This window comes from Dysidea avara, chromosome 6 (assembly GCF_963678975.1).
Source record: "Dysidea avara chromosome 6, odDysAvar1.4, whole genome shotgun sequence".
Classification (NCBI taxonomy): domain Eukaryota; kingdom Metazoa; phylum Porifera; class Demospongiae; order Dictyoceratida; family Dysideidae; genus Dysidea; species Dysidea avara.
This window is the reverse complement of record NC_089277.1, coordinates 20,039,220-20,061,620: the sequence shown is the minus strand read 5'-3', so window position 1 is coordinate 20,061,620 and position 22,401 is coordinate 20,039,220. Positions and strand designations below refer to the sequence as shown.

Sequence of the window (22,401 nt, the reverse complement as noted above, 5' to 3'; positions counted from 1 at the left end):
TGATGCTCCAGAAAGCTCTCTAATCAACACAGAAGTAAAAAACACTCATAAATGGTGTCTGTATCTCAATGGGATTGCAGTTTTTCATGGAAATAGTGCTTTTCTACGTGATAAACTCACTACCACAACACTCAAAAAAGCCATGCTGCAATCTTGTGCAATAATGAGTGCGCATGGGCAAAAGAAAATTTTGGTGCGGGCGGTTGATGAGAAACAAGTAATCTCATTGTAGTGGCCTAATAATATTTTTTTTAAAACACTTAAACAGTGGGCAGAGAGGCAAACTCTGCCCAGTGCTGGGATGATGGTATTGTTTCCATCATCCCAGGACTGAGCAGAGTCCTTGGGTTCAATTCTTGGGTTCCAAAGGTTAATTGTCCGAGAACTGAACCTGGGACCTCCAGTGCATTAGCCAAGGATTGTAACCACTGTGCTGCGTGGCTCCCAGCTACCCACGTTTCTTAGTTTCTACATCATTCAAGAAGAAACCTATAGTCTATAAGAAGAATACCCAGTGAAGAAGAAACCAAAGCTGAACCGACCCTAACCCTAACGCTAACGTGACGTTTGCCTGTTAAGCACAATGATGACTTCCACTTTCTGTAAGTTTTTGGGTGAGTTCGAGGCGAGCTAGGGTTGGCTTCGCTCGCTCCAACCCTAGCTCGCCTCGAACTCACCCAAAAACTTACCTTCATACAACTAGTGTGTTTGATACTCGAGTTATGGGTGACACTGCCGGACGGATGTCAAACAGAAATAGTATCCGGCTTCGGGACAAATATCCACTGCGTTTAATTTAGCTAACTCACGCTAGTGGGTTAGCTATAATCTGAACAGCACAAGGCACTATACCATTGAGGATTTCAGTCACGTACACCGGAAATTACAGAGTCTAAGATTAAAATCTGCTGCCACCTACCCCCACTCACACATGCACACACGCACGCACACAAGCACGTGGGTATTAGCGCGAGCCAGGGTAAGTAGGAGCAAAATTTACAGGTCCGCATACCGCTAGTGTGATGGTACATCTCGTGATCTATTTGATAAAAGATCACGCAAAATCGGCTCAGATGCGCTCATTCTCAGAATTAGCTAATTAGCACTACACCATCCGACGATATTAAAGGGTGAGTGATACTTTGCACTTAGCTAATACAGTGAATATAGCTAGCTAGTAGCTAGATTGTAGATTACAAACTGTATCGTAGATAGCAGACTTGATTCGTAGACAGCTGATTTGGTAGACACAGCACTTTATTGCAGGCATGGCAAATCATCAAACACTATATCGGCAAGAAAACAAACCAAACTACCAAAGTGTTGACATGGATAACTGACATGTTAATACGTGGTCTGGGGCGACCATGCAGGGACTAGTGATCGAGTCAGAGATAGCTACATAACTTGGTGAAATCGCTAGATGAAGTTCAGGATACAGTGCTGAAGGTTTACGTACTCCAAAACGGTTGAATTCATTTTTGCCCATATTGTTTCTTTTGTTCATAGATCTTTTATGTTCTGTTCGAGCTTCTGTTGCCGAATAAAATAATTATTATTTTATTGTCCATATCACCGAGCGGCTACGTAGCTAGCTATGGCTTAAGCCGGGTCTGGCGTAGCCGAACCCTCGTGCCCCAGACTCTGAGGCTCGGCTATCGTCTACGTCTGCTGCCGGCCGGATGATTAGCTGAAAACCACAGTTCATTTCAGTGGTATGGCAAGCAGTACTTAGCAGTACCTGAAAGTGCTAGCTTCTTGATACACCTGTGTCTAGGCCCCGGCCTTATTTATTTCCTCTATACACTTGTCTTTACTGAACCACAAGACGTATAAATCAATCAGTCTAGCACAGGTTTCTGTATTTGACGAATATAGCTGATTACTCAACACAGTACTGAATACTTCATTAGCTATGAGTTTACTCAATGCTCCACATACAGATCAATGTCATGCATGCACTTTACAGCATCGCCAGATATTGTCCTGGTCTCAGTCTTGGCTTTATATCTATAATACACCTTTGCCAGCAATTCATCAAGTAGTGATGATATCCCTTCCTCTCAGTTGTTTAGCTTTTGGTATACAGCTGTATTGTATCATAATAAAATTTTTTCACTACATGTTGTAGGGTATTATGGCTGGATTATTCAATAGGACAAGTGAAAAGGGTCGAAGATATGTTGAAAGTGGATATGATCTGGATTTGTCATACATTAAACCACGGATTATTGCCATGAGCTTTCCAAGCAGAAGAAGGGAGAGCGTATCCAAGGGACATAGTAATGAAATTAGTAGATTCCTTGAAGATAAATACCCAGGGCATTTCAAAATATACAACCTTTGTGTAGAGAGCTATGATAGTAGCAGGTTTCAGTATAGAGTAGCCAGTTATCCATTTGAAGCCCACAATCCTCCATCTATTGAACTCATCCAGGTATTTTGCCAAGACATGGATGAATGGTTGAACGCTGATGATGACAATGTAGCAGTTGTGCACTGTAAGGATGGACTGGGCAGAACAGGAACAATGGTCTGTTCATATCTACTGCACAATGGAGTATTTGATGGTGCCAAAGAAGTCTTGCAGTTTTTTGGTGAAGCACGAGCACAAAACAAAGAAGGTGTTTCAGTTCCAAGTCAACGACGCTATGTTCGATATTATGGCTATCTGCTCAATAATAACCTCCAGTACCATCCTAAAACTGTCTTGCTTCAATCCATTAAATTGATTGGCATTCCAAATGTTTTGAGTTTTACCCCTTATTTCACTGTCACATTGCAAAAGGTTAAGATGTATACATCAAAAGTGTACAACCACATCAAAAAATCTGATGCTTTTGCTGAGCTGATGCTACCACAGGAGTTACCATTATGCGGAGATGTTAAGGTGGAGTTTTTCCACCAGTCAATCATTGGTCAAAAAGAAAAGTTGTTCACATTTTGGTTCAACACGTTTTTCACTAATGTGCGTCTAAATCAACAAGCAGATATATCTTTTCGATGTTCTACACTGAATGTTAAGGAGTACTTCCCTTCCAAGCGACCTGTGTCTCATGTGCTGTCAGAGAAAATCGGTGAAACTTTAAATAGGTCATTTGGTCTATCAAGTCCCAAGTTTTCTGAGGAAAGCAGGATAAGATCTTTGTCTCTCAGTAACCTTGACAATACTGTTCATAGTAAAATTGATAATATTGTGTCTTCTGTTTTAAACAAAGAATGCAGTAAATCCACAGATATTTCTGCTGGCACTAAGAATATGTCAGAAAAGTTTATGTACAAAGATGTGCAAATGACAAAGAAGCAATTGAGAAAGGCATTCAAAAGTGCTGGTAGAAAGGCTGGAGTCGATATAACGACTGGATGTACCAGGCTGATCCACAAACCAGTCATCAATAATCCAGTTTTGCTGGAGTATCGCCGGAATGCCCTTCATCCTATAATGGTCAATGATGATGACAGTGATGGTTCAGGAAACAGTACCAGAGGTGAGATTTTACCATTATCTGTTTGGGTATGCTTGCACCAATTGTATTATAATACAACATTTCTTAAGTGATAAATTATAAATAAAATTGCATACTCTAATGGATCAGTCACTTACAGCAGTTAAGTATCTTGCATTAATTTGAGTATAGTTTTTATAACAGCTCTAGGCACTAACCTTGGTTATTTTACAGTCTAAAAGGTAAAAATAATGTACATTCAATTTTTATGCTCCATTCCTTTTTCATCAACACAGCTAATAAAGTTTTCAGAAACCATATAAGTAGGTAATGATAAAATTTTAACACTATGGTTAAGGTTTTATAGTTTTATAGTATAAAAATTATAAAGATACTGTCCCATACCACATAGAATTCTGTAACTTCAATCCAAACCAATTTTCTCCCAATTTTATTTTTTCTTCACAGTAAAACATTATAGCTAATAGCTCATGAACAATGGAACATGTTACATACACACTATAAAGCTATTGATGTTACCCTCAATAACAACGCTGTTGTTCTGGTAGTTGGATACACCTAGCCTGGGTTGTCATTCCAGTCACCTATCAAAATTAACATCAAATACGTACAGTCTAGTTTGCTGCTATATATAGTACATGAAATCATTACAAGTTATCTGGTTCTCATGATTTCAACTAAAGCCAAACTAAACTTTCCTCAAAACCGACCACATCATTTGATCAACAGGAAATTCTTAATTTGGTTGAGTTCAGCTTTGTTTCTTGTCTTCATATGTAGACTTCCTTTTCCTGGTTTGTATTTATTTTATTATGAGGAAGAAACTTGCAGTAGACCAAGAGGTGCAGGGTACCTCCTAGCTGTGATGTTTCAGTAGTTCCTGGCCCCGTACCATGTAGAATTCTTGGTCTGATAACATCAATTCCAAACCAATCTTCTCCTACCTTAAATTTTGTGACTGGATTTGCAGAAATGTGTTTTCCACATATCCAATTATAATGAACTTAGACGACCATAACTTACTTTGCAAGATACAACAATACCTGAAACTTTCTCCACTCATTAACGTACATTGTGAGAAAATTTCTCAGGTCAATAGATTCTAACCTGAAGTTATGAATTGTTTTAAAGGTGGTAAATTGGATGCACCTAGAAGACTTCTTTTTGCAAATTTTACTTCACATTGTGTTACCACTGTAAAATAGCAACAGCATAGCTCATGAACAGTAGAACATCATACAATAAGTATTGTAGTAGTGTTGCACTATCATCATATTAAATTTTGTGTATATGTGATGGAATTTATTCACTGCTGAAATTATTCGAGAAGCCATGTATCATAATGTGTAAGCTAAGCAGTGGCGGATCCAGGGGGGTTTCATTGGTTTCCACGGAAACCCCCTTTGAAAAATGATTGCGTAACAATTAAATGTTTTAATTATCGCGGCGTGCGTCTCGATCGAGATACTGTAATTAGAGCAGTCACAGTAGCTACTAAAGTAGTGTGTAGGAAGTTTTTAATATATTTTATGTACTATTACTAGGCTGTGACCTTTTTTTTTTTTTTTTTTTTTGGTCTCACCTTACCAAACCAGACGATGTAGTGCAAACGTTTGCGTATCTCATGTCAATATATATCTCCACCTTCTAAACTGGAAACCCCCTTTATAAATTCCTAGATCCGCCACTGCTAAGCCACCCACATGCTAAACCTTACAACTGCTATATGAATATTATACATTTAATAATATAGTTTAAACAGTTAACAGGTGCAATACTACAATCCTACACACAGGTCACTACACTAACTAGAAAGGGTATTTTCATGATGGATTACTTCACATGGTAACACTGTACTTATCTCATATAATTTTATTACAATGACATTATGTATGTGATCATTGGTGCTGTCTGAGTGGAGTTGTTTTCGTGACATTTCTGTACTGTAGTATTCTGGATTTACCCAAGTATACTTTAGTTGCCTAAGTGTACTTTAGTTGCCCAAGTGCACTGTATTTGCCCAAGTGCACTGTATTAGCCCAAGTGTACTGCAAGTGTACTGTGATTTGCCCAATTGTACTGTATTAGCCCAATTGTACTGTATTAGCCCAATTGTACTGTATAAGCCCAATTGTACTGTATTAGCCCAATTGTACAGTATTAGCCCAAGTGTACTGTGATTTGCCCAATTGTTCTGTATTTGCACAGGTGTACTGTATTAGCCCAACTGTACTGTAGTTGCAAGAGGAGGGGCACAAACAGGCTAAGTTTTAGGTGGCTGGGGAGAGCCAGATTCTTTTGTTAGTTGCTACATTTTTGAAGCAGCAAATAATCACCTCGTAGTAGTATCTCACTGTTGATTTTTGACATTTTGGCCTTTGCAGATGGTTGTGAAGTCTTAAGAGCTGTTTAAAAGGCTGTGAATGTCTTAAACAGCAGCAACATGATAATTATTTTAGAGGTGCTTAGTTCGAACGAAGGTGCTGGGTGACAATTTCACAGCTAGTTTGGCTTTGTTTCGCTTTAGTTTCAGGTGAATTTCTAATAAATGCTAGTAAAATGTGCATATTTTCATGAGTTTTATAAAACGATCTTGGCCTGACAAAGTTTAGTATTTTACTCAGAAGTATGGCTGGCTCCTCCACAAGGTGAGGGGGGGGGGGGGCATTTGCCCCAAATGTCCCATCCTAGGTCTACCATTGCACTTGGGCAAATACATGACACTTAGGCAACTAACAGTATACTTGGACAAGTACAGTACACTTGGGCCACTAGCCCAATTGTAGTGTATTTGCCATTGTACTGTATTTGTCCGAGTGTACTGTTAGTTGCCCAATTGTACTGTATTTGCCCGAGTGTACTGTTAGTTGCCCAAGTGTACTGTATTTGCTCAAGTGTACTGTTAGTTGCCCAGTTATCAACAGATAACCTGCAACTGCATTACTATGTTTGCACTTTGACTCTCTGACACAATGTACAATGTAACTAACAATTGCATGGTCAATCACTATAATGTTTATACATAGTGTTAGCAATGGCAGATCCAGGATGGGGCATTTGGGGCAAATGCCCCCCTCCTCACCTTGTGGAATAGTCATATAGCTAGCTAGCTATACTACTTATGAATACTAAACTTTGTTAGGCCAAGCAGTGGCGGATTTAGGGGGTTTCAAGGTTTCGACGGAAACCCCCTTTGAAAAATGATTGCGTAACAATTAAATGTTTTAAATATTGCGGCATGCGCCTCGATCGAGATACTCTAATAGAGCATTCACAGTAGCTATTAAAGCAGTATGTAGCAAGTTATTTAAGGTATTTTATATACTATCAATAGGCTGTGACCTTTTTTTTGTTTTTTTTGTTTTTTTTGGTCTCACCTTAGGGTCATTCCGTGTCAAATGAACAAGGAATTTAGGGTCACCTCTCGGATTTTGACGAAACTTGGTGTGTTTGTAGTACCTATGGTGCTTATCACTCATGCAAATTTTTAGCTCCATACATTCCATAGTTTCTGATTTATGACCACAAATATTTTGAATATTTCATGAAAATTTGGTCCATCTCTTGTTACAAAATCAATTGCAACCTTGTACTGTGTAAATATTTGTAAACACAATTTTCAGTGATGGAAGACTGTTGATTGACCTTTCCAGTGATCCCTAAATTATGGGATATCTACTTAATTATGGTTCAAAAGTACTTCATTGAAAACTTTAATCCTTTATATTTTGAAAAATGCTGCTTGAAATTTTTCGAATTCTTTTGTGAATAATGATTGGGTCATAGTCTATGTTTGATAAAATTTTTGTGGTAGGACCACAATGGGCTCAAGAGATATAATGAATTATGTTGTGGTATGCGGTGGAATTTGCCGTCTATTATTGCTGTATTGGAGTGTACACCTCCAATAACCACTCGCAACAAGACCATGCCAAGTTTGTCTTACAGAGTGAAGGTGTCTAGGTGCATATTGCAATCTGTATTAATGACCACCTGTATTGAAAGACCATCTATGTGCTGCAGTTAAGTTATACTTCATTAATGTATAGCACCAAAGCATCAACCCTTTCTAGCAAATCCAAAAATGGTCCTTATTAGACAGGTTGACTATAAATTACAGATCTGACCACCATGTGTCCATGAACATCATATAAATGTACTATCTCTTCACAAATACCTTCTTTATTAAGTTGAATACCACTGTAGTGGACTTAGCCATATTTAAGTTGCGTATGTGGCTACATAGATACATACAACAGAACTCCTCAGAAGGGATACCTGGATATCTTGATTACCTGGACACCTGTTTATACACTGTACTCCCACTCTAGTGGTGCACATACATTTAGACCAAGATACTTCTGTGGCTTCTGTAATATGAGCACTTTATTATGTTCCTAGCAATGGAGGGGTTTTACCATACATGCATTAATTGTACCTCAATATGTGAAATTAATTACTACATTACTTTACATTCATGACCACTTTGAAGATCAAGTCATAAACTCATGCACATACTCACATAGGACATGCTGACCACATACTTAACATTTGCCTGTACTGATCTTCAAAGCGTCAACCCAAAATACTTTGAAAAACCATTTTAGTAATTACAGTACTATAAATCACACATTGAGGTGCAAGCAAGTGTTAATAATATAAAAACTCTTGGTACAAGTAATGCATCTACTGTATATAGTGTAACTATTCTATTCCCTGGACCATTGATAAAGTGTTCATTTTTGAGAAACCACACACTTGTCTTGGGCACAAAATGTACGTACAATTATAAAGTAAGATCATGAGGCTATTAAGGTGCCCAGGTATCCTTTTTGAGGAGGTCTATTGTACCTATGCAGCCATGTACGTAACTTGAATAGTGTAGAGTGGGGATATGTATGTGAGTGCACTACGGCGAGATTTTACTTAATAAATAAGGTATAACTGAAGAGATGGTACAACATTAATGTGTTTATGGACGCATGATAATCTCATTTATAATCAACCTGTCTAATAAGGACCATTTTTGGATTTGCTAGAAAGGGTTGATGTTTTGGTGCAAAACATTAATATCCAATTAAAGTATAAATTAGCTACAGCTTATAGATGGTCTTTCAATACAGGTGGTCATTAATACAGGTTGCAATGCATCTAGACACCTTCACTCTGTAAGACAAACTTGGCATGGCCTTGTTGTAAGTGGTTATTGGAGGTGTACACTCCAATACAGCAATAATAGACTGCAAATTCCACCGCATACCACAACATAATTCATTATATCTCTTGAGCCCATTGTGGTCCCACCACAAAAATTTTATCAAACATAGACTATGACCCAATCATTATTCACAAAAGAATTCGAAAAATTTCAAGCTGCATTTTTCAAAATATAAAGGATTAAAGTTTTCAATGAAGTACTTTTGAACCATAATCAAGTAGATATCCCATAATTTAGGGATCACTGGAAAGGTCAATCAACAGTCTTCCATCACTGAAAAGTGTGTTTAAAAATATGTACACAGTACAAAGTTGCAGTTGATTTTGTAACTAGAGATGGACCAAATTTTCATGAAATATTCAAAATATTTGTGGTCATAAATCAGAAACTATGGAATGTATAGAGCTAAAAATTTGCATGAGTGATAAGCACCATAGGTACTACAAACACACCAAGTTTCGTCAAAATCCGAGAGGTGACCCTAAATTCCTTGTTGATTTGACATGGAATGACCCCTTACCAAATCAGACAATGTAGAGAAAACTTCTGCATATCTCATGTCAGTGTATATCTCCACCTTCTAAACTGGAAACTCCCTTTATAAATTCCTAGATCGGCCACTGCCAAGATCAATTTATAACTCATGAAAATATGCACATTTTACTACCGTCTAGTATTACAAATTCACCTAAAACCAAAGCAAATCAGTTAAACTAGCTATTAAATTGTCACCCAGCACCTTCGTACATACTAAGCGCCTTTAAAAATAATTATCGTGTTGCTGCATTTTTGCAAAGGCCAAAATGGTAAAATCAGCTGTGAAACACTACTAAGAGGTTATTATTTGCTGCTTCAAAAATGTAGCAATTAACAAGAGGATCTGGCTCTCCATACCAACCATTTACAATTTAGCCTGTTGTGCCCCTCCCCTTGCCAGTTCCTGGATCCACCCCTGGTTAGCTTTGGTCATTGCAACTTGTCACTGAAAATAAGAGGTAAGGTGTTAACTATTTCTTTAATAACAGATTTAATAACATTATATGTGCACTTATTTTGTAAACTAATATACTCTAGTTCAGATTCCAATCTGGTGTTATGGACAGATTTGAAAAACTTGAATGCACTTCTGGAATCATAGTACATATACTACTAGACTTATTGTTACAGTAGTTTCCTCATACATTCCCAAACCAAATAGTTAGGGATGAGCCAACTTTGCTTTTTCCACCTATTTTTTTCCAGCAATTTTTTCTTACCTATTTTGCTCAATATTTTGCTCGAAATTTCTCTATTTTGCTGAGCTTCAATAAAATCAATTGCAGTATCTCAAGCTTACAATGGGTGACTGCTCTATTAGAATATTTTGTACATATTGACTGTGCTATTAGAGCATCTTGATCATTTCTATGAGCATATGTTGTCATAATACTATGCATGACTGTTCTATTAGAGTATCTCCATCTTTTTCCTACAAAATGTGTTAAGTTGCCATTCCTTGGTGCCCATTTTCCAGCATTTTGCTTTGTTTTTACCAATGTATTTCTCCAAAAAATTTGCCAGCAAGCACATCCCGACAAATAATGTGGGAAAATATACAGTAGAAATCAAATTGTGCACTTCTGCACCTCAGTCAGATACCCATCGTATACCTAACCATTATATATGTAGTACCTAACCATTATTATTAAGAGTAATGCATGTGGTGATTGTGAACATGTTGTTTGTGTAGTGGATTAACAACTTTGTTATTATTTGTAAACCACTAAACAGAACCTGCTGCTGAGCTGACTAGTTTGCATTCTCCTAAAACTTTATTATATTTTCATGACTTAGAAAAAAAATCCTTCACTTTTTGATAATTTAGTACCAAACTTGGTACAACATTTGCTTAATTTGTATAGATACGGTGCCATTAAAATTACCAATCATATAAAGCTCAACGAACCTGAAAAGTAAAATCAATAGAAAATGTATGGAGAAGCCATAAAAGTGTTTAATAGTAAGTATACTAAAACTTTGCATCAGAATAGACAAGCAAGGGATTGTCATATCCAAAAGCTGAGGTGTTCATCCAGGTTATTAGCTTGCCATGTTAAGAAGCACAGAGGATTATGGTACATGAAACCATAGATGTGCAATATATTATTTCTATTACGTTGTGCCAGTACTTTTAGTACTGAAATATTGGCTCCATTAGAAGTGTTTGAAAACAGGTTATTTTGCCACTTTTTGAAAGACTTTCTTATTGCATCTATAAATTTGAATACATTTTATGCAATTTTAAGCAAGACAAATCTTGGATGCACTTGTATGGTTTCCTGACAGCTAAAAATGGGCTTATTACCTAGTTTAATAGTTTCAAAAACATGCCCTGAGGTAATGATTTTGATGTGGCATCATATCCCAAATGACTTACAGTACCACCCAGAGGTAATGTTACACTCACGAGCAGCTGGCACTCGTGTAGCCTATTTTTGACCCACAATTTCTTTGGCATGTGTGTGTTAATTAACTCACCATGACATGCAAGCTCCCTCATGTGGTTGTTCCAGGAACCGCATGCTTTCGCACATGATGTATTCCAGTCATGAGTCATGTCGAGTTGTGGCCTGGATTTGAGCACTTATGAGGGATTGTAACGTTACCTCTGGGTAGTACTATAGTATACCTTCCTCAATTTCTACAGAAAATTTGGTACTTTTATCACAAAGTGAACGATTTCATCAAAATTTGTTGCTTAGCTTCTCTGCAATCATTGTCTAGAGGGAAAACTGTTACAACTTCAGTCTTATGTAATACTTGTGATAGACAATGGGAAATACAAAACAATCAATTAGTACGGTGTTTGTGACTATACTGAGAATAAACTACAGGCATTCATTTAATCACAATCATTTTACGTCACAAGTTTAACAAGCTGTGGAGTTGCAATTTGTCTCATTGTGTTCACCATGAAAATAATAAGGAATTCATCAAGGTACAGTTGTTTTGTCCTTAACCCACCCATGGCTGCCTTCAAGAAAGAAGACTGTCCAAGTTTAGAAATTGCAACAATAAAATTACACTTTACTGTAACCAGAGTTGGGGAAGTTACTTCATGAAAGTAATACATTACATATTACTTTTATATTAGTATAATATATTACAGTTACATATTACTTAGAATAAAGAGTAACTTAATAATATTACATATTAAGTTACTAATTTATATTATGCTAAGTTACTTTATTAAGACAGCTAAGTTAACATATAAACCACATGCAGTCACATGATGCACATCAGTCACGCATAAATGCAACACCTGAGCACCATTATAGATGAAAGGTTAATGGATTAAGGTGATTAATTAATAGTAGAATAGATAATTTGCACTAAAATCCATTCATAATGCGTTACTTCTTCATCGTTATTCATATGATAACTGGTAAAGTTACTTGTTACTTTTCACTTCTAGCGTAATAATAAAACTTTTTCGTTACTAGTAACAAAATTATAGCTTCCAAAAGTAACTAAAAGTTATATTACTGCATTTCCAAAAGTAACGCGTTATATTATTCAGAATCGTGAATTGTAATATATATTACGTAACGCGTTATATTACATAATGCATTACCTCATCTCTGACTGTAACAAACACACATAACTCACATTGGAAAAGAGGTTGCATTAAGATGGCATAAAAGTTATATCAATTTAACTGTTTGCTGAAGTAATTAAAATAATTATGCATAATCATTATTTTATAGCATGCATTATTTCTTACCCAATACGATTTATCCCAATTAGTCAGATTTTTGATCAGTGGGTCACTTTATATTGTTGTAATTATAATCCCCTAAGAACTGCTTTCTTGTACTACTATCCTAAGGAGGTAATGCTGCATGGTCTGTTTGTAGATACACCACCAGAACTGATCACCCAAGAACAAACCACTCTTGTTTTACCACACTCTGAATTGGATCATGCTTATAAAGACAAGAAGCGCTATCCTAATGGATTTCAGGTTCACCTAATTTTGTCAACTCTTGGTCATTCAGTTAGTAGTGAGGATGTCAGTATAGAACGTTCCGGTCAAGTTGATGAACATGTTTCTAACAGTGGTGATGACAGTAGTGATTGTGATGAAAATGATAATAACATTGAAGAGAAATGATGCTATATATATTAATGTACAGTGACAATTTATAGGACATATACATGTAGTTGCAATCTTACTTACATACATGTGCATATATAATAATATGTGTGTGATATATGTGTGCATGTGTGTATGTGTACATATGTACTGCATGCATCTGAATGAATTAATTATAATTGATTTTTAATTAAAGTACTAAAAAAGACTGATTGATTGATTGATTTCTATACTGATTGGGAACAGAGAAGTGTTATTTGTGATATTATTACTAAAACTTTACTGTATTCACACCTTCAGATAATGGGGCACTTGCTTCATAGCACTATGAGTTTAGGACAGTATAGTTGAAGAGCTGCATGGACCGGGGGTTTAACCAGTAATACTACTAACCATTACTTTAGATAGCCATATATGATTTTAGACACTGAGTTTCATTCATGGTTGTATACAAACTAGCTGCTATAAATGATCTCAGTCTGTATTTATACTGGGATTTAGTACATGTTGATAAAATATTTTTGACAATTAAGCTACGTAACTGTATAATATAAAGCATTGTATGTGATTAGCATTATAAATTCATTTAGCTAGTATATATACAGAATTGCATGTCTAACTGAGTGACACCAAAACCATGCATGGTGTGTGGCTACCCACCTCATGTTCATCCACACTGTTAAAAAGCCTGAGTGCATTTCATACCAAAATTGTATGCATTGCATACTGAGTTGCTACACTAGAAGGTATGAAACAGATCTGCATGCATTGCATACTAAAAATGTTAGCATATCACACTAACATATTGGTATGAAATATCATACCCTGTGACGCCATAGCTCAGAGATATGCGCCTCTTATATGGGAAGATAAGCGCCTCTTATATGGAGCGTTTATGAATAGGCGCATACAAAAGCATTGGATGCGAGATGGGTTTGGGAGCTTGTTAGAAACTCTTGAGGGAAAGAGGTTGAAGGATCATGACGAGTCGAGTAAACTGAAGCACAGAGTGAGTTCTTAGTATTTGATAAGCAACGGTTTCAGGAAACCATAGATTACAATTATAACTCCCGTGACAAGTGTGGGTTAAATAAACTCTGGTTCGGTTCTAAGCCTTGTTCCAAGCTCCTTTATATGTTGTGTAACTGTTAGAGTTGATAATGAATACCATCTGTCTCATACCCAGACCCAGCTGGGCCATTTTCAGTCAACCAGCTTTGGCATCCAATCAGTGGCGATTCTAGACCTGACCTACAGGGGGGGCCAAGTAGGGAACAGCATAACTATTGTTGTTTGGCTATAGTATAAAGTAGAATTTTCAGGGGGGTCTGGGGGTGCAACCCCCAGAAGCTGCAGGATTTTGCAATTTAAAGGCTTGAAAACAGCCTAAAATTTGTTCTAAAAACATGAAAAATGCTAAAAATAACAATGCCAATCTATACAGCAACTTTTCCCCAAGATTTTTTAACAGGGTCGCCTATGCATCCAATGAAAGTTTGGCTGAATCTTAGTCAATCAAATTTAAATTTGATCCGTGTTGACTAACTTCATGCATGCCTCTACAATGAAACTGCATTGCTTTGGTCGCTCCAAATAATTCTCTGTTCCAGTCCACTGCCTGCATCCGTGTCACTAATAATATTATAATTCTTCCGTTTTTTCTTGCATACTGAACAGTTTCAATTTTATAATGTGTCGTGTGCATTGAGTCTCTACAAATTAACATTTTGTTCTACCTGCAACTTAATTTTATGCTGGCTATGTTCAGGAAAAGCTACCAATTTTATATAATGGAAATGGACTGCTCGCTTGCATAAATGTATGCCCAGTGGAGGACGGGAAACAGAGTCTTTATTTAGAGTGGCCTTGTGTTTGGAGCAGTCATGCACTTTTGTAATATAAGTACATCTTAGCAATGGTGTAACTAGCCATTCAGCCCTTGGTAGCCACTGAAGTACTGCAGGTGAGTGTTAATGATACACCGGTTTCTGTCTAGTTACAGTAGAGGGTAACTGTATGCACTCTTTTAAAACTGCATGTTGGCTATTTGCTACATTAATATAACTTGCTATTCTGCTCTACGGCTTTCATTATACAAACAGGAGCTAGCTGGAGTTGGCTATAATAATTATTTACATATGCCTATAGGTAGACCTATTTAGATGCTAATAATGGTCCAGCCATTTAGTCAAACAAAATCAGTCCGGCTAGACCAGTTTGATATCCAAATTTGGTCCAGCTAATTACCTACATTCAAAACACTTGATTAACCAGATTGTTTTTCATGTAATAGAACTATGGACCAGTAACCTCAAAAGCAAGTCAGCAGATGTATACAGATATAGTTATTGTTTATGGGTTCATATATAGTGGTATTGAAATTTTAGATTAATCCTAAGATACACTGTACATGCTCAATTAACGTTCTCACAACTAAGCAAGTGCATGGTTGTACTTTCACCTAATGATATAACTCACTGATAAACTTTGTCAATGGCCTACCTTTACTACATTAATATAGGTTTCAATGATAGCTGTGACTAGGGTATGGGTGCACGGTAGTATCAGGTGGAGGAGACTGTTCACACAGTGATATGGGTAACCATTTTAAATGATATTAAATCGGAATATGCTAGATAATATTGTACAGTGTGTGTGTGTGTGCGTGTGTGCGTGTGTGCGTGTGTGTGTAGGTGAGACTTCGGGTGCCTACACCTTCACTTGTGGGATATGGTACAGCCTCCTGCGGGGTTACTAGTCCTAGGATTTGCCTGCACTGACTCCTGTGCTTGTTCACTGGGTAGGCATGACCATACTAGCATGACAGCTGAAGGCTTTGCTTTTTGTTTGCTTTTGTGTGTGTCCAGGGTTAGTTCTGGAAATGTTGCTCACCTGGTTTCAAGTTCTGAAATACAGGGAGTAGTTGCTTTGCTTATTTAGGTGTATATTTTCATGTATGGTTAGCTACTGTTTGACACACGTATGCATGACGACTGCTCTGTTGAAATGTATGATTGTTATTTTAGAGTAGCTATGCATATGTTGATTTTATCTGAATAATATGGTTCAGCGGCATCGACTCTACCTGATTAAATGGTTACAGACCCAAGGTATATTCAGTATCCTTGGAGAATGACTGTCGAGATTTCAGTTTAGATGGTGTCTCTGTGATCACATCGGTGAACTCATCCAGGAGACTGGAGGCTTACAAGTCCTCGTAGTTTCTACTTATGGAAATAAACTATCAAAAGTTAGTTTATATGCAAATAAACTTGTTTATATTATATTATATTGGTACAGAGAGTAAATTGAAGACAAAAGAGGAACTCTAGATCTGTAAAGACAGTTAGAATGCCTGTAGACACTGACAATGATATTGTCAATAGTCAGGTAACTAAGAACTTTATAGCAGTCACAATGCATTTCTGCTTCTATTGCTTCATCAGGTGACAACGTTCTTAGGGTGGAAAATAAGAACAGATTGCATGGAGCTGTATGCAAATGTTGGAGTGGGTACAAATAAAGTTATTTCTTACCTCATGACATGTTATACTTTTCCTATAGTAATATAACTGCTGTGCTGACGTCATACCCACAGGAATAAGCGCCTCTTATCTGGAACATTTATGCCGGAATAGGCACTTGCAAGAGCGTCAGCATCAGGGTCTGGGGGAGAAATACTCGAAGGAGTAAGGCTTAGAGACTGAAGGATCATGAAGAAACGAGTTGACTAAATTGTGCGCGGACTGGTATAGTAACAGGGTGAGTTTTTAGTATTCGATATCCGCGTAGAGAAAGTCTATGGTAAAACCGAGGGTCACAAGTGGGATTAATAACCTATACATAAACAAAGATTCTAAGCCTTGTCTTTAATACAGGCCTTCATCTAGGAAATGACTCAAGGTGGGGGGGATAACCATGAGTGGGCAATAATTAAAGATCCATGTGTTCATCCCTATGCACACTCCACCTAGGATGTATCTTACACTCTCACGTGCATTCTTTTGAGCTCAACCAGTTAATTTAGTCTGGCTAGACCAGTTTACCTGGACTTTTTTAATGTCTGTTTGTTTTTGTGGCAGTGTGTCATGCACACACGCATGCACGCACGCACCACACATGTAGGTGTGTGTGTGTTGTGTGTGTGTGTTGTGTGTTATGTGTGTGTGTTGTGTGTGTGTGTGTTGTGTGTGAACACCCATACTAGCACTTACGTAGCATGACAAATGTTTTGTTGAAAAGTATGACTGCTCTATTAGAGTAGCTATTTGGATATTTTGACGGTAAAATTATTTTTAGAAACTGTGGAAACACTCATTAAACATTTTTTGTGTGTATTATGTGGTGTTGTGCATGCAGAGTGAAAGCTATCTCATTTGATAGGAGCTGACACTGGATCATCGTCAACCAGTTGAAACAGTGATACAAAAGATGTATCTTGTTCTTGTATAACTTTGTATGAACTGTACTGTTTGCAATATTATTTCAGTATGGAGATAACAATAGAATACGTAGCTTTCAGTTTTGGTATCTTGTTGAGGCAAAGTTTCCCCGACCTGTGGTCAGTGTTTTTATGGATGTACTTGGACAATACGGGCTTTATGTATGATGCTGGCAACTGGCCCAACTAATGTGTACTCAACATACAGCAACTCTGTACACAGGTCTAAGTGAGGGATATTCTCTGAATCCCTTTCATCAACCATACAAAACTAAAAACTGTTTTCTCAAGGTGTTCAGTCATTTATCAATGTGCTGTGTTGTGTGTAGTACTCATGAACTTTTTGGTTGTGTACACATACTGTGCAGATAACCACACAAATACAAATACATTGTCCACGAAAGTTAACTATATATGTTAAAATTGTGAAAATGAAATAAATGTATTGCAGTGTATATACATAGAGGTTTTGCAGTACACATTCCTTAGCCATGTATGCACTGACTAGTGGATTGAGGATTCTACATTGATTTTTAAAAGCACAAAGCGAGAAGTTTTACTGGGATATGCTAAAAAGCCATTGTAACAAGTGGCTATCTCTAGTAGCAAATATGTATAATATTGAGGGTTGACATGTAGCTATGAATTTTGTAATGTATTGTGGGTTTTGGTATGTACATTCACCCACAATGCCTGCGCACATATTATGTGAACATTCCCTGCAAAACCTCTAACGTGCATGTTATTTCCTACCAATACAACTGGAAGACGAAACACAAATAAAATCTGCACTATACATAATTCCTCCCATGTTTGGTAATAAGTTGATCGTTCACCAGAGTAGTATATATTCATTGCTGCGAATTTGCTGGATATGCACAAGCAAGTGCAAGGAGAGTAATTCTGTTGTGTTAGAGTACTATAGCTATATTCCTGGACCAAGAATAATTAATGTTGGTCATTTCATTCTATGTGAATCACTACAGGATATTTGTATGTAACATGGGATTACGTTAGTTGACTAAAACACGTTGAGAACAATTTTTGATGTATACTGTCCAATGGTTTCATTGCACAGTGACAGATAAAAGGTAATGTTGGCCTATAGCCAAATGTAGTCTTGCATCCCATACAGTTTGTGTGGTAATAAACCATCTGGTCATTGTTGTACATTCTGTGACCACTGCCCATGCAAATGTTGGCAGACCCACTATGCACTATATGATGACAAATATTCTTCACATTCTAAATGCAACAAACTATATAGTTAACAGTCTGTTTGTACAAAGTTTGAAAATGCCATGGGAATACTTGATTTCCCCACACAGAGCTCTCAAAAGTGCTGGCAAAGGAATATTATGGTATGTAGTATAAAAGTAAAAGCCACTTAGTATAAAAGTAATAGAACAGCGCACATATTATATGGTTATTAATATGCAAAAGGTTTCTTCTTAATTGAATTAAAAGTGTTTCTATGAAAAAAGTAGGGCCATAGCTGTAGCCACTTATGATTATGAATACTGAAGAGTACAGTTATAACTGATATATTTGGGGAGGTTACAAATCACAAAATAAGAATTATATTATAGTTACCTAAAAATGTTTCCAGAGATTGAGATTCTATAGTGTCAATGAGTAGGTTATTCCAATCACAGGTAGATCTGGGGTAGTAGCTGAATTTATTAGTGATTTGTTCTAGTAAAAGGTATCTCAAAATGGAGAGAGTGGGTTTGAAACCACGTGGTAGCGAGTAAGCCAGGTTGGGATCCAGCTATAAGTAGTACCATTAGGCCACTTCAACTAAATCTTTGTAATAAAGGTCGGTAAAATGCTATTTTGCTAGCTGAAGAGTGATATTGCGAGTCAAGTGGTGGCTAAGCTACATTACGGTTGCTGTATCACTTGTGAGTAGGCAGCTATATGTTGAGGTATTTAGTGTTACTTACTTTTTAAGAGCTTAAAGATAAATTTGCAACTCTTTCGTGGCGTTATCACTCTTTGCAAGGTGATCATGTGATTAACATAATTATTTTATGCTGAAAAATATAGGGTCAGTCGGGCCCGAGAAACAAAAGATTTAGTTGAAGTGGCCTTATCTTAGTTTGGTCAGTAAAGCAAATTTCTGCCAAATCTCAAATAACTAAACTTTCACAATTTATTGTATCATGAATAATACAATCTACTGGAGGACGTGACATTGAATTTACAGGTTTTTACAATTGATTTTGTCCCATTTGCAATAGAGTTTGTCACTTTTGCAGAATTCTCTTTTGCTATTGATTTTATCATCCTTAACAAGATTGGCAGCTGCAGTAAACACGAAAACAAGATTATAGCAAGTGCTTGACAATCTTGTTAAAGCACAATTGTTGTAAACAACTCTTTAATTCTTCTTACAGCTTCTTTAACAGCTTTGCAATTTTTGCTTAACCATTGGTGATGGGTGTGGTCACTCGCCAACAAACTAATTAACTTGAAGGCCTTTGGTATCTAGTGTCTCAAGTGGTATTCTCTATGGTAAAATGATCCACCTTGTGATAAGCGGCTAGTTTACTGCAGACGATGCAATTATGATGAATTCTTGTGCAAAAGTGACAAAATGTAATGTAAAAGCGATGAATTCAATCACACATATACATGCTTCACACATGAAATATCACATCAGATCAATAAAAGTGTTCATGACCCCCTGACCACTCAAAATCTCCGGGCCCTGACCCTGTACTGTCACTACAAAACGTGGGTTGGCTTGGCTGTATATGAAACTGTTTTGTTGCTGGCTTGGTGTTGCAGAAACACACAACCTTGGACCTTACAATTAGGATAATTCACTAGTTTTTCACTTTAATCCATAAAGGTTTCAGAAGAATCCGTAAACATGTATTATCACAGGACACCATTATGTCTAACCTTATGCCATATGTAATAGCCCTGACAATCTATAAGAAACATTGGAAGTCATGTGAAAATAATAGATGTGATTCAGACTTCTGGACGTATGAATTTTTGTAACTTGACTTTGGAGACTGTGTAAAGAAACAGTGAAGGATGGAAGCAAGAGTTCATAATATTATGAACTCTTGATAGATGCTTGTCAGTATTATATATAAACATATAAACAAAGATTATCCAGCACTATATTTTGAGAAAAGTCAGTGACTAAGTATGCTTTAGTCGCCAAAAAGATTTCGGTCAAACGTGAATTTCGTCCCACCAGCCCGAATTAAGCTACAATACTCCTCAGACAATAATATTATGGGTATGTTATAGTGTTTAAAGACATACTTGTTCAGTGGCCAATTTGCAGTGGTGGTTTTCGAGATGCTAATAGAGCACCCCATGTTTTATACATCCATAGTGACCTAAGTTCTGTAAAACATCATGGCTATTGACGGACGTGAGTTTAAATGTAATGGCTTTCTGTAAATATGTGTTTCCAGATTCTTCTGAAACCTCTACATAAAATGGTGATCAAGAAGGAAAAATATTGATGATCACAGTTCATTACTCCAGTTGAAAGTGCATCACCCATCATCAACTGGCAGTGTGGAAGTGACTACCAATTGCAGAGTGACCTCAATCTGATGCTGCAAACTTTCAACATGAGTACTGTATATCTATCTGGAATAAAAGCAGCATAGTAGCGGTAGTCGGCCACAAACTTGGCAGCGAGTGATTGTCTGGTTAGTGGTAGCTCAGGTAGCTAGCCGACTCAGTGTATTTTTGCGTAGGCGCCTCAAGTGATGGTGAAGTGACTCTACATTGACAAGGAATCGTACAGTAGATAAGATTTCACATACTTGGAATCACAACTAACCTTGCTGTACTCACATGATTCGATGTTCCATCCCGTGTTCCATTTAATTGTCACCATCCCTATAACACTCACGTGAGGATGCTATCGACAGCTGCAATTTGTTAGCAACCGTTTGGACATACGACGTTGAGTCGAATATTCACAAACGGAGGTTGTTGAGTAGGGCTGTACTTAAAGTTGTCGGAGCTGGTGGTGCATGGTGTAGGCCGGTGTTGGACTGAGCTGCCGCAACTGGGTTGAACCATACCAGACTATTGGGTTTGTTTCATTATACTGATGATAATTTCTTGCTTGACTAAACTTTTTAGCAGGCGGCTACATACTGCAGTCGACCATGAACTGTACGAAGGCGCTCCGCAGGCTCCTGTGCCGGCGGCTCAGGGGGCCGGTTCAATTAACTGCCATTCTCTCAGTTCCGGCGACCGGGGTTTACATACTAGCACTGATAGCAGGTTGGTAACTGTGTTACTTGCAGTGGCTTTTACTTTTTATATAGGTATGCTGACAGAAAAGTGTTGACAGAAGTGACAGGTCTGAAGTGACACCAGGTACGGACAGTACAAAGGTGTTATCATGTCACATATCATATCCTTTCTAGCAAACAGCAATTAGTTCTAGTGACATGGATTGAAATACTGCTATATAGTCAGGATGGCCAGACCACCAAACATGGTAAGATTATGGAATGCTATGATTTATCAATCATTTTTTCTTCCCAGAACACCGATTTGTAAATGTATAAGACCAGTCTTATGCTATTAAGACACAACTGATTCAATAACAGCAGGTATTATACCGTACAATTCTTACATTAAAATTCATAATCTATAATAATTGACAGAATTAGCTATACATTGCTTCTGAAAGAGATTTCAACCATGCATGGTAAGTACATTGTTTCTTGGCTTCATCTGTTCACAATGCATACCATAATGCCGTAGAAACAACTGCAGAAATAGAAGATAGTGATAGCCGTATGCAGTTTCCATGGATGTCATTCATCTTCAGATGTTCAGATATGCAGTGTCGAAACCTAGAACAATAAATATAATTAGCAATATTTTGAAATATGTATTTGTAATTGTAAATGGATGTTAATCATACCAAAAAAACAGTCTGCATTACATACAATGGCTAGAATGGTTATAATAATGCATTATGGATGTAGATCATACCGGGAATACAGTGTGCATTACGTACTATGGGTAGAATGGTCAGTAATGCACACAACAAATGGAATGCTCGGTGTGAGGAAGCATATCATCTGCAGTTTGGTGTGATATGCAACCAACTGTTTTAACAGTGCACCCCCTACTATATAAC

The 22,401-nt window shown here is 37.2% G+C and overlaps 1 protein-coding gene and 3 long non-coding RNA genes across 8 annotated transcripts; 3 read left to right on the top strand and 1 right to left on the bottom strand.

Moving 5' to 3' along the window:
- The first annotated feature begins 1,024 nt into the window (after positions 1–1,024).
- LOC136259113 (phosphatidylinositol 3,4,5-trisphosphate 3-phosphatase and dual-specificity protein phosphatase PTEN-like) lies at positions 1,025–13,015 on the top strand. Of its 3 annotated transcripts, none has more exons than XM_066052538.1 (3): positions 1,025–1,130; positions 2,132–3,488; positions 12,582–13,015. In XM_066052538.1, the coding sequence occupies exons 2-3, from the start codon at positions 2,138–2,140 to the stop codon at positions 12,836–12,838; spliced, it is 1,608 nt and encodes a 535-aa protein (XP_065908610.1). In that variant the 5' UTR covers positions 1,025–1,130; positions 2,132–2,137; the 3' UTR covers positions 12,839–13,015. The 3 variants fall into 3 exon arrangements, with proteins under 3 accessions (XP_065908610.1, XP_065908612.1, XP_065908611.1); XM_066052540.1 differs by lacking the exon at positions 12,582–13,015 and adding an exon at positions 5,263–6,824; XM_066052539.1 differs by having other exon boundaries at positions 1,100–1,130; positions 2,158–3,488.
- A 674-nt stretch (positions 13,016–13,689) lies between these two features.
- LOC136259124 (uncharacterized) lies at positions 13,690–17,720 on the top strand. 2 transcript variants are annotated; one of them, XR_010703208.1, is made up of 7 exons: positions 13,697–13,829; positions 15,847–15,930; positions 15,977–16,070; positions 16,121–16,210; positions 16,267–16,329; positions 16,385–16,582; positions 17,204–17,718. It is a non-coding gene; the product is annotated as an uncharacterized lncRNA (long non-coding RNA). The 2 variants fall into 2 exon arrangements; XR_010703209.1 differs by having other exon boundaries at positions 13,690–13,829; positions 15,891–16,070; positions 17,204–17,720.
- Positions 17,721–20,500: 2,780 nt separating this feature from the next.
- Positions 20,501–21,314, bottom strand: LOC136259131 (uncharacterized). The gene is made up of 2 exons (XR_010703217.1): positions 21,079–21,314; positions 20,501–21,018 (listed from the first exon to the last, which is right to left on the bottom strand). It is a non-coding gene; the product is annotated as an uncharacterized lncRNA (long non-coding RNA).
- On the top strand, positions 20,971–22,209 carry LOC136259127 (uncharacterized). 2 transcript variants are annotated; one of them, XR_010703215.1, is made up of 7 exons: positions 20,971–21,336; positions 21,387–21,530; positions 21,575–21,609; positions 21,677–21,750; positions 21,798–21,865; positions 21,920–21,963; positions 22,020–22,209. It is a non-coding gene; the product is annotated as an uncharacterized lncRNA (long non-coding RNA). The 2 variants fall into 2 exon arrangements; XR_010703214.1 differs by having other exon boundaries at positions 21,575–21,626.
- Positions 22,210–22,401: the final 192 nt, after the last annotated feature.

Coding starts and splice junctions, on each gene's coding strand:
- LOC136259113 (XM_066052538.1), top strand. CDS start 2,138: ATGGCTGGATTATTCAATAGGACAAGTGAAAAGGGTCGAAGATATGTT. Junction 3,489..12,581: donor TTCAGGAAACAGTACCAGAG/GTGAGATTTTAC, acceptor GTCTGTTTGTAG/ATACACCACCAGAACTGATC.